This window comes from Ranitomeya variabilis, chromosome 6 (assembly GCF_051348905.1).
Source record: "Ranitomeya variabilis isolate aRanVar5 chromosome 6, aRanVar5.hap1, whole genome shotgun sequence".
Lineage (NCBI taxonomy): Eukaryota > Metazoa > Chordata > Amphibia > Anura > Dendrobatidae > Ranitomeya > Ranitomeya variabilis.
The window spans coordinates 194898061-194915577 of NC_135237.1; the positions used below are offsets into that span (position 1 = coordinate 194898061).

The 17517-nt window shown below is 40.8% G+C and overlaps 1 protein-coding gene across 3 annotated transcripts in view; it reads left to right on the forward strand.

The window, feature by feature from the left end:
• The window catches only part of DDC (dopa decarboxylase), a 407527-nt gene that overhangs the window by 172731 nt on the left and 217279 nt on the right, over positions 1 to 17517 (forward strand). For all 3 annotated transcript variants that reach the window (XR_013216885.1, XM_077269362.1, XM_077269361.1), the window contains exons 6-7: positions 13027 to 13170; positions 15443 to 15509. Coding sequence is in view for 2 of the 3 variants with exons in the window: in XM_077269362.1 (XP_077125477.1) it covers positions 13027 to 13170; positions 15443 to 15509 (211 nt within the window). In the remaining variant the exon portion in view is untranslated. The remainder of the gene's footprint in view (positions 1 to 13026; positions 13171 to 15442; positions 15510 to 17517) is intronic.

Here is a 17517-nt window from a genome sequence, read left to right on the forward strand (position 1 = left end):
TGGAAAGCTGAAGAAAAAGACAAATCAATGCCCATCTTAGCACAAAAGGACCGCCAAAATCTTGAAACAAACTGGGAACCTCTGTCCGACACGATGTTCTCCGGAATGCCATGTAAACGAACCACATGCTGGAAAAACAATGGAACCAAATCAGAGGAGGAAGGCAATTTAGGCAAAGGTACCAAATGGACCATCTTAGAGAAGCGATCACACACCACCCAGATAACTGACATCCTCTGAGAGACAGGGAGATCCGAAATAAAATCCATGGAAATATGCGTCCAGGGCCTTTTCGGGACCGGCAAGGGCAAAAGCAACCCACTGGCACGAGAACACCAGGGCTTAGCCCGAGCACAAGTCCCACAGGACTGCACAAAAGAACGCACATCTCGTGACAAGGAAGGCCACCAAAAGGATCTAGCCACCAAATCTCTGGTACCAAAGATTCCAGGATGACCAGCCAACACCGAACAATGAACCTCAGAGATAACTCTACTAGTCCATCTATCAGGGACAAACAGCTTCTCCGCTGGGCAACGGTCAGGTTTATCAGCCTGAAACTCCTGCAGCACCCGCCGCAAATCAGGGGAGATGGCAGACAAAATTACCCCCTCTTTGAGAGTACCAGCCGGCTCAGGAACTCCCGGAGAATCAGGCACAAAACTCCTTGAAAGGGCATCAGCCTTCACATTCTTAGAACCCGGAAGGTACGAAACCACAAAATTGAAGCGGGAGAAAAACAGCGACCATCGAGCCTATCTAGGATTCAACCGCTTGGCAGACTCGAGATAAGTCAGATTCTTGTGATCCATCAAGACCACCACGCGATGTTTGGCTCCTTCAAGCCAATGTCGCCACTCCTCAAACGCCCACTTCATGGCCAACAACTCTCGATTACCCACATCATAATTGCGCTCAGCAGGCGAAAACTTTCTGGAAAAGAAAGCACATGGTTTCATCACAGAGCCATCAGAACCTCTTTGAGACAAAACAGCCCCTGCTCCAATCTCAGAAGCATCCACCTTGACCTGAAACGGGAGCGAAACATCTGGCTGACACAACACAGGGGCAGAAGAAAAATAGAAAAATGACGCTTCAGCTCCTGAAAAGCCTCAACGGCCGCAGAGGACCAATTGACCACATCAGCACCTTTCTTGGTCAAATCAGTCAATGGTTTAACAACACTAGAAAAATTAGCGATGAAGCGATGGTAAAAATTAGCAAAGCCCAGAAATTTCTGAAGGCTCTTCACAGAAGTAGGCTGAGTCCAATCATAAATGGCCTGAACTTTAACAGGGTCCATCTTGATAGTAGAAGGGGAAAAAATGAAGCCCAAAAATGAAACCTTCTGAACTCCAAAGAGACATTTAGACCCCTTCACAAACAAGGAATGAGCACGAAGGACCTGGAACACCATTCTGACCTGCTTCACATGAGACTCCCAATCGTCCGAAAAGACCAAAATATCATCCAAATATACAATCATGAATCTATCCAGATACTTTCGGAAGATGTCATGCATAAAGGACTGAAACACAGATGGAGCATTAGAAAGTCCGAATGGCATCACCAAGTACTCAAAATGGCCCTCGGGCATATTAAATGCTGTTTTCCATTCATCGCCCTGCTTAATACGCACAAGGTTATACGCCCCTCGAAGATCTATCTTGGTGAACCAGCTAGCCCCCTTAATCCGAGCAAACAAATCAGACAGTAGCGGCAAAGGGTACTGAAATTTGATGGTGATTTTATTAAGAAGGCGGTAATCCATACAAGGTCTCAGAGAACCATCCTTCTTGGCCACAAAAAAGAACCCTGCTCCCAACGGTGATGACGACGGGCGAATATGCCCTTTCTCCAAGGACTCCTTTATATAACTCCGCATTGCAGCGTGTTCTGGCACAGATAAATTGAACAGTCGGCCCTTTGGAAACTTACTACCAGGAATCAAATTAATAGCACAATTGCAATCCCTATGAGGAGGTAGGGCACTGGATTTGGGCTCATCAAATACATCCCGGTAATCTGACAAGAACTCAGGGACTTCAGAAGGATGGGAAGATGAAATAGACAACAATGGGACATCCCCATGTACCCCTTGACAACCCCAACTGGATACAGACATTGATTTCCAATCCAATACAGGATTATGGACCTGTAGCCATGGCAAACCCAAAACGACCACATCATGCAGATTATGCAACACCAAAAAGCGAATATCCTCCTGATGTGCAGGAGCCATGCACATGGTCAATTGAGTCCAGTACTGAGGCTTATTCTTGGCCAAAGGTGTAGCATCAATTCCTCTCAATGGAATAGGATACTGCAAGGGCTCCAAGAAAAAACCACAGCGCCTGGCAAACTCCAAGTCCATCAAATTCAGGGCAGCGCCTGAATCCACAAATGCCATAACAGAATAGGACGACAAAGAGCAAATCAGAGTAACGGACAAAATAAATTTTGGCTGTACAGTACCAATGGTGGCAGACCTAGCGAACCGTTTAGTGCGCTTAGGACAATCAGAGATAGCATGAGTGGAGTCACCACAGTAAAAACACAGCCCATTCTGACATCTGTATTCTTGCCGTTCAGCTCTGGTCAAGGTCCTATCACATTGCATAGGCTCAAGCTTCTGCTCAGAAAACACCGCCAAATGGTGCACATTTTTGCGCTCACGTAAGCGTCGATCGATCTGAATGGCCAAGGACATAGACTCATTCAGACCAGCAGGCGTGGGGAATCCCACCATAACATCCTTAAGGGCTTCAGAAAGACCCTTTCTGAAAATTGCCGCCAGGGCACACTCATTCCACTGAGTAAGCACAGACCACTTTCTGAACTTCTGACAATATACCTCCGCTTCATCCTGACCCTGACACAAAGCCAGCAAAATTTTCTCTGCCTGATCCACTGAATCTGGTTCATCATAAAGCAATCCAAGTGCCAGAAAAAACGCATCTACATTACGCAATGCAGGATCTCCTGGCGCAAGGGAAAATGCCCAGTCTTGAGGGTCGCCACGTAGCAAAGAAATAATGATTTTTACTTGCTGAATGGGATCACCAGAGGAGCGGGGTTTCAAAGCAAAAAACAGTCTACAATTATTTTTGAAATTCAGGAACTTAGATCTATCCCCAGAAAACAAATCAGGAATTGGAATTCTGGGTTCTAACATCGGGTTCTGAATTACATAATCTTGAATGCTTTGTACCCTTGCAGTGAGTTGATCCACACAAGAGGACAGACCTTGAATGTCCATATCTACACCTGTGTCCTGAACCACCCAGAGGTTAAGGGGAAAAGAAATACAAAACACACTGCAGAGAAAAAAAAAATGGTCTCAGAACTTCTCTTATCCGTCTATTGAGATGCATTAACACTTTGTAGGCCAGCTGTACTGTTATGTTTGGCTGGTGGTTAGGAGCACAAGAAATGACCAGATGAGCAAACTAGCAATACGGGACGAGCTCTGGGAAGTGGGAACTCTGCTGACCGCAACCCGTAATCCTATCACAACAACTAGCAATAGCCGTGGAGCGTTCCTGACTCTGCCTAGACGCCTCTTCACAGCCTAAGAGCTAACTACCTCTAAAGATAGAAAATGCAGCCTACCTTGCCTCAGAGAAATTCCCCAAAGAAATAGGCAGCCCCCACATATATTGACTGTGAGTTAAGATGGAAGTCACAAACACAGGAATGAAATAGGTTTCAGCATAGGAGGCCAGACTAACTAAACAGACAGAGGATAGAAAAGGTATCTTTGCGGTCAGCATAAAAAACTAACAAAAAACCACGCAGAGTGTGCAAAAGAAACCACCGCACCGACTCACGGCGCGGTGGTGCCACTCTGCATTCCAGAGCTTCCAGCTAACAAGAATAAATCATAATAGCAAGCTGGACAAAAACACAGTGGTAACAAATAAGCTAGCAGGGACTTAGCTTTGCTGAAATAAACAGGTCTTCTGAAAGATCCAAGAGAACTAAACCAGTGCTAGGACATTGACAGCTGGCATCAAGTAAAGATCTGAGTGGAGTTAAATAGAGCAGCCAGCCAAGGCCTGAACGAGATCAGCTGGAGAAGGAATCTCAGAACCAGCAGCTCCACTCACAGCCACCAGAGGGAGTCCATGAACAGAACTCACCGAAGTACCATTCATAACCACAGGAGGGAGCTCGAGAACCGAATTCACAACAGATACATGACAAACAGAGCTGACGCAGATCCACTTAGTGGCATTTTAAATCTCCCTTTTTTGTGTGGGAGACTGCTGCAAAAACCAGGCCCACTGTATTACACTACACAATGTAAGTGGCAGAACGTGGCTGGCAGATATACGACAAACAGAACTGACGCAGATCCCCTTAGGGGCAATTTAAATCTCCCTTTATATTGTGGGAGACTGCTGCAAAAACCAGGCCCACTGTATTACACTACACAATGTAAGTGGCAGAACGTGGCTGGCAGATATACGACAAACAGAGCTGACGCAGATCCACTTAGTGGCAATTTAAATCTTCCTTTTTTGTGTGGGAGACTGCTGCAAAAATCAGGCCCACTGTATTACACTACACAATGTAAGTGGCAGAAAGTGGCTGGCAGATATATATATATAAAAAAAAGGGACTGTACTACAATAACAATCTGCCTACAATGATCTCAGGACAAGTATGGCAGCCAGCAATAAAAAGGACTGCTGCACACAAAAGTGTGGAGAAATAAACAATAGAACTGTGCAGAAAGGATCAACAGGATTTTTGCTTTTAAAAAAGCAGTTGGTTTGCACAGCGGCGTACAAACAGCAATGCAGCTATCAGGGAGCCTTATAAGCTACAGAGCTGATGCACAAAAATCTAGCCTCCACTGTCCCTGCAAAGAAAAGGTGGTGTTGGACAGTGGAAATCGCTACAGCACAAGCGGTTTGGGGGTTAATCTTCCCTCCCTAAGTATATCCCTGCTTCTGACGAAGCTGCAGCAACCTCTCCCTATGCTCAGATCGGCAGAAGTAAGATGGCAGTCGGCGTGCACGCCCCTTTATAGCCCCTGTGACGCTGCAGAAAGCAAGCCAATCACTGTCATGCCCTTCTCTAAGATGGTGGGGACCGAGACCTATGTCATCACGCTGCCCACACTCTGCATCCTTCATTGGCTGAGAAGTGGCGCTGAAAGCGTCATACGAAACGTGACTTTGGCGCAAAGATCGCCAACAGCGACATCCCACACTGGGATCGGGTCGGGTTTCATGAAACCCGACTTTGCCGAAAGTCGGCGATTTTTCAATTTGTCCGATCCGTTTTGCTCAACCCTACCACTGAACAGTTCACAAAGGGAAGCAAAAAGTGGATTCCCCTACAAACACAGTGTGATCAATTAAAGAGAATGTTGCCTATGATGCATATATGGAATTCCCTTAAAGGAAGCCCTATAGATAAATGAGCTTCAAGCAGATGCATGCTAAAAGACGACGAGGAGTGCAATGATACTTAAAGTAGCATGTGGGACAAAACCTATATGGAAAATGGACAAGAAAAAACACGTCAATGTACATTTCATGTACGGCTTCATCCTGGGGGTGAATTGTGAAAATCTACTTGGTACTTTCCTTTGTGAACTATTCGGTGGGACTGCTTGACCTTGGTTGTATACACCTCTACAGTGAGCCACCTGGCTTCATACTATGCTTCATTTATGTGGTAAAGCACTTGGTCCTTCCTCAGCATAGAGGAATGCTTACCCTTAGGTGCATCCTTACTATGAGTTACCTGTCCTGTCTTTACAATATCCTATAACTCTGGTTCAGCAGTCCCCTTATATATATGTTCCTATTGAAGATTGATTACTTGTGCATATAACAAATTTACTTACACTGTGGAGCAGTCTTCTGCCTGACATCCTCATTTTTAGACATTTTAATAATGTGTTTATTCTATCAATTAAGATTACCCTGAGACTTGCCATCATACTCCTACTCTTTTTGTAGGTTATCCTGATCCATAAAATATATGGGCAGCAGAAGTAGTTACGCACTGAAGCCTCTTCACTGATTTTCCCTGTACAGCTCATGCTTCTGACCATCTACTGTGCAGAATAAATGCCAAAGGGACCTCTGTCTTTTTCTTCCCCAGACCAAACTCCTGCTTATAATGTTATCACATATTATGAAAATTGACATATTATATTATATTACACTAGCTGAAGAGCCCGGCGTTGCCTGGGCATAGTAAATATCTGTGGTTAGTTATAGCACCTCACTTCTCTTATTTTCCCATCACGCCTCTCATTTTCCCCATCACATCTTTCATTTTCCCCCTCACATCTCTCATTTTCTCCCTCACACCTCTCATTTTCCCCCTCACTCCTCTTATTTTCCCCCTCACTCCTCTCATTCCCCCCTAACACTTGTCATTTCGACCTCACATCTGTCATTTTCCGATCACTCCACTATTTTCCCTCACTCCTCTCATTTTGCACTCACACCTTTTCATTTTCACCTCACACCTCTCATTTTCACCTCAGTATATACATGTTTGTCATCTCCCTTATATATAGTATACACCTGTATGTCATCTCCTGTATATAGTATATACCTGTATGTCATCTCCCCTGTATATAGTATATACCTGCTGTGTGTCATCTCCCCTGTATATAGTATATACCTGTATGTCATCTCCTCATATATATAGTATATACCTGTATGTAATCTCCTCCTGTATATAGTATATACCTGTGTGTCATCTCACCTATATATAGTATATATCTGTGTGTCCTCTCCTCCTGTATATAGTATATACCTGTATGTCATCTCCTCCTATACATAGCATATACCTGTATGTCATCTCCTCCTGTATATACTATATACCTGTAGGTAATCTGCTCCTGTATATAGTATATACCTGTGTGTCATCTCCTCCTGTATATAGTATATACCTGTATGTCATCTCCTCCTGTATGTAGTATGTACCTGTATGTCATCTCTCCTGTATATAGTATATATCTGTGTGTCATCTCCTCCTGTATGTAGTATGTACCTGTATGTCATCTCCTCCTCTATATAGTATATACCTGTGTGTCATCTCTCCTGTATATAGTATATATCTGTGTGTCATCTCCTCCTGTATATAGTATATACCTGTGTGTCATCTCCCCTGTAAATAGTATATACCTGTGTGTCATCTCCTCCTGTATATAGTATATATCTGTATGTCATCTCCTCCTGTATTAGACCTTGTTCACACGTTATTTGGTCAGTATTTTTACCTCAGTATTTGTAAGCTAAATTGGCAGCCTGATAAATCAGCAGTAAATATTAGCTCACACATACACATAATAGACTGGTCATGTGACTGAGAGCTGCCGGATTCCTATATGGTACATTTGTTGCTCTTGTAGTTTGTCTGCTTATTAATCAGATTTTTATTTTTGAAGGATAATACCAGACTTGTGTGTGTTTTAGGGCGAGTTTCGTGTGTCAAGTTGTGTGTGTTGAGTTTCATGTGGCGACATGCATGTAGAGACTTTTGTGAGATGAGTTTTGTGTGGCGACATGCGTGTAGCAACTTTTTGTATGTCGAGTTGCATGTGACAAGTTAGTGTAGCAAGTTGTGTGCAGCAAGTTTTGCGCATGGCGAGTTTTGCGCGTGGCGAGTTTTATGTGTGGTGCCTTTTGAGTATGTGCAAGTTTTGTGTGAGGCAACTTTTGCACGTGTTGCAACTTTTGTGCATGTGGCAATTTTTCTGCGTGTGCAAGTTTTGCGTGTGGCGAGTTTTCCATGAGGTGAGTTTTGCACGTGTGGCGAGTTTTGCATGTGGAGAGTTTTGCGCGTGGTGAGTTTTGAGCGGCGACTTTTGTGTTTCGACTTTTATGTGGCGAGGTTGGTGTATGTGTGGTGAAATGTGCGCTGAGAATGGTATATGTGTTCGAGCACGTGGTAGTGTGTGGCGCATTTTGTGTGTGTGTTCATATCCCCGTGGTGGTGTGGTGATTATCCCATGTCGGGGCCCCACCTTAGCAACTGTGCAGTATATACTCTTTGGCGCCATCGCTCTCATTCTTTAAGTCCCCCTTGTTCACATCTGGCAGCTGTTAATTTGCCTCCAACACTTTTCCTTTCATTTTTTCCCCATTATGTAGATAGGGGCAAAATTGTTTGGTGAATTGGAAAGCGCGGGGTTAAAATTTCACCTCACAACATAGCTTTGATGCTCTCGGGGTCCAGACGTGTGACTGTGCAAAATTTTGTGCCTGTAGCTGCGACGCCTCCAACACTTTTCCTTTCATTTTTTCCCCATTATGTAGATAGGGGCAAAATTGTTTGGTGAATTGGAAAGCGCGGGGTTAAAATTTCACCTCACAACATAGCCTATGACGCTCTCGGGGTCCAGACGTGTGACTGTGCAAAATTTTGTGCCTGTAGCTGCGACGCCTCCAACACTTTTCCTTTCACTTTTTCCCCATTATGTAGATAGGGGCAAAATTGTTTGGTGAATTGGAAAGCGCGGGGTTAAAATTTCACCTCACAACATAGCCTATGACGCTCTTGGGGTCCAGACGTGTGACTGTGCAAAATTTTGTGGCTGTAGCTGCGACGGTTCAGATGCCAATCCCGGACATACACACACACATACACACATACACACATTCAGCTTTATATATTAGATAATATTATATATTGTAAGCTAGAATAAAGACAATATCTCTATTGACCTTTAAGCACCTCTCCACTATGGTATACTACAGCCCTCTTTTAAACTTAATTAGTGAAATTAATCAATGTGTGCAGTGAAATTCTTCATTTTCCCTGTACAAAAATATTATAGTTCACCTGCTGGAAAAAGTTTGATTTCAAACTGGTCCAAGAATGGACCCCACTGGAAACCCATACAGGACAACCTCTTCCAAGAAATGAACTTTAGGACATCTTATTAGTTCTTTCCGATGATGTGTCACCATTAGTTTAGATCAGTGAATACTGGATTTCTCTTGGGACAGAATTGACCTATTCTGTGGTGTTTTGATCCAGGCATCTTTTTAAAGCATCAGTTAGAAGCCACTTTCACCATATCAGTATTAATTATCACTCACAATGCTATGAATGCAATCATTGTAAACTTAATTAAGTAATAGCTGCATGAGTGTGTTGCTACAAAATCCATTTACTGAGGCTTAATAGCCATGTCCAGAGGCATATTGCTACATTTAACAGGAACAGGTGTTGCCACTTGTATTTTTGCCGAACGACTAATTTCTTTCCTCTACAATCATGATTTTTGTACTGAAGAAGCTATTAGAATTTTATTAAAAGTTTCTAACCTTGTAATTTTTTTTAGCGTAGCTGAATATAGTATATAAACAAAATTGTGCGCTCACCATTCTAATATGCTGCCGCTCCATGGCCTACTGCAGTGTTCATTTACCTGGCTTCAGCCATGATGTATTGTGCTGACACTATAAAAATTGGGGCACACGTCACTCCGTGAATGGTGGTGCACAGAGAAGGATACCACTCCTAATGTCACAATGTATTGAAAATTCTGGCACTCAAAAAAATTTTTTTTTATGCAAATGAATTTATTAAAGAAAGTCCCAATATCTTGTAACGTTTCGGTCTTTGACTCAGACCTTCATCAGACTGGGATGAAAACAAAACAATGATACAAAATAAATAACAATTAATAATAATTCCAATAAGTAAATAATACAAGTGGTATACCTTGACAGGTGAGCCAATGATGATATATAACAAGGTGAAAATGAAAACAGCAATCATGAGACAAATATAAATGAAAAAAAAAGAAAAAAATTTAAAAAAATTAATAGAAATAGGAAAATCATATAGTCACAGTGACTAATAATGTTATATGAGTAACGGTGAGGTTCAATACAATATAATATAGTACATTGCAAGCCAAATGATGCCAAACATAAATAACGAATTGAATTGGAAAATACCTAGAGGTGTGGAAGAATAGGAATACACAGTACGCCCAACCATGGAAATAGTCCTAAAAAATGGCTGTATTCTATATGGAATAAAAAAGAGGTGCGTGAATTGCATAGAAAGAAAAAGGTGAAAAAAATGGGTAACCCATTTTAGAATATATCCATTTTTTACATCCATTTTTCAAGACTATTTCCAAGGTTGGGCGTACTGTGTTTTCCTATTCTTCCATATCTCTAGGTATTTTCCAATTTTCGTTATTTCTGTTTGCCATCATTTGGCTTGTAATATACTAATTGTACTATATTATATTGTATTGAACCTCACCGTTACTCATATAACATCATTAGTCACTGTGACTGTATGATTTTCCTATTTCTATTCAAATTTTTTTCATTTTTTTCATTTATATTTGTCTCATGATTCTTGTTTTCGTTTTCACCTTGTTATATATTATCATTGGCTCACCTGTCAAGCTATACAACTTGTATTATTTACTTATTGGGATTGTTATTAATTTTTAGTTATTTATTTCATTGTTTTGTTTTCATCCCAGTCTGATGAAGGTCTGAGTCAAAGACCGAAACATTACAAGATATTGGGACTTTCTTTAATAAATTCATTTGCATCAATTTTTTTTTGAGTGCCAGAATTTTCAATACATTGCATTGTGGTGACACAAGATGGCTGCAAGCTGCAATTGTGACAACCCTATAGGCATACTGCTGTAGCCTATCAGTGAATAGCAGGGTTTTTGTTAAAGTAGCTGTGATTTTTTTTTTGCTGACAACAGTCATAAAATTGCTCCCAATTTTTTCCCTTTTTGAAAAAGGTTTCTCCCCAATCCCAAGAATTTATTATTATTTTTATGTATTATTATAGCACCATTTATTGCACCGTGCTTTACATGTGAAAAGGGGTATAAATATGGGTATAGAATATGGTCCTTGGTCTTAGTAGAGAATGTAGAGCCACTCTTCCTTGAACATGATGAACTAAATAGATGAATTGCTATTTTATTTTGTACATTGGTACAATATGCACATTTCCAAAATATGCTTTAGGTTTAATTTAAACAAATAAACTAAGGATACAGACATGCAACTATCCGCTGCATACTACAAAGTAAAATTATTTTTGCAAGACATACTTTCATTTCCATGCAGAACTCTGTTCGTTTGTTACATTTCTGAAATAATTATTTAAATAAAAATAAATATGCTTCTGAAATGTCATCAGCTTATTAAAGTCAATTCCACTGACACTGGTCAAATATAAAAGCTATGAGGTGGGGAAGAAATAGAGTACATTAGGTCCTGCAGACTTCCTTTGTAATAACAAGCAGGATTAGGCTGGGCATATTTACACTGCTTTAGGCCATAAAAGGCAGAAGAGATTGCTTTGGATTTATTTCCTGAAAGGGCAGCTGCCGCGCATCCTCCTCTAGCTGCAGGGCACTTGTTGAGGGAATTGGTCTTTGTACAGATACTATGATAAGAGATGGGATATGACAGCTCATACAAACTGCTGAATGTCAGGGGATACTGACTCACAGTATAAAGGAGTTTCTCCTACAGGGTTGAGCACCAATATATTCCAGTGATAGATGATGAAGATCAAGCAAAATTGGACAGGTAGACATGTTAATGATATACAAACAATGAAAAAATGGAAACAACATGTTTAAACCATCTCGATTTATTCAGTCTAAATTAGGCTACGTTCACATTTGCGTTGTGCGCCGCAGCGTCGTCGCCGCAACGCACAACGCAAACAAAAACGCAGTTGCGTTTTGAACAAAAAAAACCCAGCGTTTTGCGCCGCATGCATTTTTTTTGGCATTGAGTCATTCTTCATCCCCCCCCCCCAAAGTCTAGACAATGTTTTGCATTTTTTATTGGAAAACACATGCGTCGTACAACGCATCACGACGCAACTACTTGCGTCGTCTGCGTTGTCAATACAAGTCAATGGGAAAAAAGGCGCATCGACGACGCAAACACGACGCATGCGTTTTTTAAAAAGTCTGCGCCGCACAAAAAAATGCAACATGTTGCGTTTGCCGTGCCCTGACAGGTGCGCCCTAACGCCGCATGCGGCGTACAACGCACCAAAACGCATGACAACGCATGTACATGCGGCGCCATGCGGCCCCAATGTTAAAGATAGGGCCGCACGACGCATGCGTTTTGTTGCGACGACGCTGCGGCGCACAACGCAAATGTGAACGTAGCCTTATGAGTGTGACGTACAGAAAATACATGCATTTACATGCGTTGGTAATCTATCAATGAGATTATTGATTTAACTTAGGAATGTTCTGCCAAGTTGAATGCACTTGGGCAATCAAATCATCAAGATCTGCTGCTTTCAGCTCCCTTTGCAAATGCAGATCAATATTGTCCCAGATGTGCTGGATAGGAGACAGGATGCGATGATGCTACAGCCATGTTAACCCAATTAGTCCATGCAAGCTGCTTAAAGTAGCATGAGTAACAATGGATCGTAGCATAATCTTGTTGAAAAATTTCTCCTGGGACACTTTTAAGGAATGGCTATACCACTGGTTCTACCACCAAATCGATGTAATGCCGAGCTGTTAGTGTACCTGAAATGAAGAATAGAAGGGTCTGGCTACTTTATATTACACCACACCGTAATCAGGCAACTATCATTGCATCCAAGGCAAAAGTGGTACTCATCACTGAAGTGGATAAAACTCCATTCCATTTTCCAGTCTCCATCTGGAGACCATGTTGCCAGGAAGAGGCCTTCATGAGAGAACAATAGTCCTTCTTGATTGGTTCTGCTCAACGATGAGATGTGATAGTTGTAAGGCATTTTGGGGAAATGCAGGACCACAGCAGAGGACATGTAAGTCTTTTCTCATTGATCCAATCTTCTGCAGTGTGTCAAATGGTGGCGGCTGTTCAATTTGCTTTGAATGAATTTGCAATTATCTCCCCATCGTTATGTATCTGCTATTAATTAAGCAACAGTTAAACTTTTTCATAAAATTCATGTCATAGAATTACCAAATAACACATTTTTTAAAATATTTTAAAAAAGTGAAAATATGTTTAACTGCAGGCTCACTCATCTGTGGAAAGGGCTGGACTAATCAGTGGTGTGAGAATGAAAAAGATTCAATCCGATGAGAATTTTGTCGCTCGTGGGCAGGCTCTCAAGAAGGCTTTAGAGGAAGACAAGACAAATGGTCTAATCCCAGTGTTTGTATGTGCATTTTTTTATCTCTCGCTAATATCGATATATCTAATCCAACTATAGCAATTATCCATGTGTTCCTTGGAAGGAACATTAGCAGAAGGAGAATTTTTTGTAAGCTTTATGGTTTTGATTTGATGAACATCAAATGATGAAAACCAAGTGATGAACACCAAATTGATGAACAACAAATTTAGTGTGCATTTAGACTAGCTGACCAACGATGTTAAAGCCTATTGATAGTTGTTTAATAGCCTGTTTATGCTCGTTAACATTATTCCATACTCATTAACATAATTCAGCATGTACAAATGGATCTTTAGACCTTTAATCCTTCTCTAATGTTAGAATAAACATATGTTTAAAGCGGCTGTCCACTACAAGGACATCTCTTTCGAAATCTGTATATTTGCCTTATCAATATAAAAACACTTGTACTTACCTCCTGTGCCAACGCCGTTCCAGCAGTGTTGGCACTCATGTTCCTGAAGTTGTTATTTGTCCCCGTTGCAGGCCTAAGTGTACAAAGATCATTAGAAAGATCTCTGTACTGTACCCTCATATATTTGTACATTGCAATAAGATAGACCCTACACCTTAGTTTTCCAAACTGAATAACCACAAGTTTAACAACCAATCTTGTTATTGCAGTCTACCCATTCCCTTAGTAACCTTGGTTGCTCTTATCTGCATCATCTCTAGTTCAGCTATGTACTTCTTATACCCCAGAACTCAAAATTGTTCACAGTATTCTATGTGTGGCCACACTAGTGACTTTTATAGAGGCCTCTTTTAATGCATCCCATTATTTTATTTGGCTTGGTAGAAGCTGCCTGACATTGATAATTAAAGTGAAGTTTGCTGTCCACTCATACATTAAAGTATTCAGTGACAGTTTTTGCCAGTGTTTTACAATTTATTACATAATCATATATTTTATTTCCTCTACCCAAGTGCATAACCTTATATTTATCTACAATAAACTTCAATTACCATTTCTCACCTCAAGTCTCCAGCTTACATAAATCCTTCTAAAATATTAAATTATTTTCCTCTGTGTTGATTACCCTGTAGAGTTTATTATTAACTGCAAATATTGTAATTCGACTCTATATGTCCCCTACGAGGTAATTAATAATTATGGTAAAAGAAGAGGGCCCGATACTGACCTTTGTGGCACCCCACTGTTAACTGTGACCTACTCTGAGTATTTTCCATTAATAACCATCCTTTGTTTCATATCACTGATCCATTTCTTAATTCAGTTACACATCTTTCCCCCAAATTCCATCATTCTTATTTTATATACCAACATTTTGTGTGGCACCATATCAAATGCCTTTGAAAAGTTCATATAGACAACATCCACTGCAATTCCCTTGTCCAATCTGGAACTTATCTCATAGAAGCTGATCAGATTAGTTTGACAGGACTGATCCCTCACAAAACCATGTTGATGCTGGGTCATGAGGCTATTCTTATTGAGATATTCCAGGATAACATCTCTTAAGATACCCTCAAGGATTTTACCTAAAGTAGAGGTTGAATTTACCAGTCTATAATTTCCAGGCTCAGATTTTCTTACCTTTATGAATATTGGCACCACATTTTCTATGTGCCAGTTGTGTGGTACAGACCCTGTTATTATGGAATCTGTCCATATTACAAATAATGTTTTTTTCTATCACGGTACTTAGTTTTTGCAGTACTTGAGGGTATATGCCATCTGCTTTAGTGATTTTGGTTGTGCCACTAGTCCAAACTCAGCACTCTCCCTGTCTCTTAGCATAGGCAGCTTTGCCATTGAAGCATGGGAAAAACAAATGGGCCCTGAAACAGGTCATATCCAGTGAACCAGTCAGTTTCAGAGTGCATCAAGCATGCTGTAAAGCATAGAACCTGCTAGCGGCATACACTCCTTACCTAGGAAACAAGCCATTCTGAACACACACCGTGGCCGGTAACCTAGGAAAGGAGCTGTACACTATAAAATTTTAAATCCCTCTGTTATTCAGTATGGAGAGGATTTTGATAAAGTTGCTGGATTTTATAATCAGTTGGCAATTTTATCCATTTCTGAACCTGAGACAATCTCTTTAACTTTCAGGCAGAACTTACATAATTATAATGTTTATGTACCCCAAATTCCTAATCATATAACAATCTTTTCAGACAAAACATAAACAGACTGGATACAAAACAAATCTATAAACTTTTCCACTTAAGATGTCTTTTGACAGACAAGATTACCTTATCACACATTTCAATTGTATTTTTTCAGCTATGTGCCACCCTGGGGACAACATCATCCTGTTCTTTTGACAACTTAAAGGAACTGGGGCCTATTTGTAAGTACTATCATAATCTTATTACAGCATTTTGTGTTTTTTATTAATCAGTTGATTACTTTTGTATATATGATATAAGACAATCAAGACAAGGTTTTAGTATCTGAATTACTAATTTCTATTATAGTCTATTGTGTAGGCATAGGGTGATCACCTATCATCCTCCAAAAACAACACGTATGATATTTTAGGTTTACAATTTCACCAGATACAGTTTTGAGACCAATACATTGGTATATAGGTTATATAGTCAAACTGGACAGCAACATGTGTCCGTTAATTTCAACCAAGTGACTGGACAAAATATGTATATAGGGAAAGGTACAGGTAAATATGAAAATGGTAAAAAAAGGAAAAACATTTACAAGATGAGCTAATCTACACTAAGGGTAAAATGGCCTTCCTGATCCCAAATGTCAATCAGAGTAGATAAACATTAAAACAAGAATCTGAGCTTCTAAAATATTGTCACCTATATTAATTGCATGGATAGTTCTATTATTTTAAAAACCTAATATACTGAGGAGTACATACAGTACAGACCAAAAGTTTGGACAAACCTTCTCATTTAAAGATTTTTCTGTATTTTCATGACTATGAAAATTGTACATTCACACTGAAGGCACCAAAACTATGAATTACACATGTGGAAGTATATACTTAACAAAAAAGTGTGAAACAACTGAAAATATGTCTTATATTCTAGGTTCTTCAAAGTAGCCACCTTTTGCTTTGATGACTGCTTTGCACACTCTTGGCATTCTCTTGATGAGCTTCAAGAGGTAGTCACTGGGAATGGTCTTCCAACAATCTTGAAGGAGTTCCCAGAGATGCTTAGCACTTGTTGGCCCTTTTGCCTTCACTCTGCGGTTCAGCTCAAACCAAACCATCTCGATTGGGTTCAGGTCTGGTGACTGTGGAGGCCAGGTCATCTGGCGTAGCACCCCATCACTCTCCTTCTTGGTCAAATAGGACTTACACAGCCTGGAGCTGTGTTTGGGGTCATTGTCCTGTTGAAAAATAAATTATGGTCCAACTAAACGCAAACCGGATGGAATAACATGCCGCTGCAAGATGCTGTGGTAGCCATGCTGGTTCAGTATGCCTTCAATTTTGAATTAATCCCCAACAGTGTCACCAGCAAAGCACCCCCACACCATCACACCTCCTCCTCCATGCTTCACGGTGGGAACCAGGCATGTGGAGTCCATCCATTCACCTTTTCTGCTTAGCACAAAGACACAGTGGTTGGAACCAAAAATCTCAAATTTGGACTCATGAGACCAAAGCACAGATTTCCACTGGTCTAATGTCCATTCCTTGTGTCCTTTAGCCCAAACAAGTCTCTTCTGCTTGTTGCCTGTCCTTAGCAGTGGTTTCCTAGCAGCTATTTTACCATGAAGGCCTGCTGCACAAAGTCTCCTCTTAACAGTTGTAGAGATGTGTCTGCTGCTAGAACTCTGTGTGACATTGACCTGGTCTCTAATCTAAGCTGCTGTTAACATGCACTTTCTGAGGTTGGTGACTCGAATAAACTTATCTTCAGAAGCAGAGGTGACTCTTGGTCTTCCTTTCCTGGGGCGGTCCTCAGTTTCTTTGTAGCGCTTGATGGTTTTTGCCACTGCACTTGGGGACACTTTCAAAGTTTTCCCAATTTTTCGGACTGACTGACCTTCATTTCTTAAAGTAATGATGGCCACTAGTTTTTCTTCACTTAGCTGTTTTTTTCTTGCCATAAAACAAATTCTAACAGTCTATTCAGTAGGACTATCAGCTGTGTATCCACCAGACTTCTGCACAACACTACTGATGGTCCCAACACCATTTATAAGGCAAGAAATCCCACTTATTAAACCTGACAGGGCATACCTGTGAAGTGAAAACCATTCCCGGTGACTACGTCTTGAAGCTCATCAAGAGAATGCCAAGAGTGTGCAAAGCAGTCATCAAAGCAAAAGGTGGCTACTTTGAAGAACCTAGAATATAAGACATAATTTCAGTTGTTTCA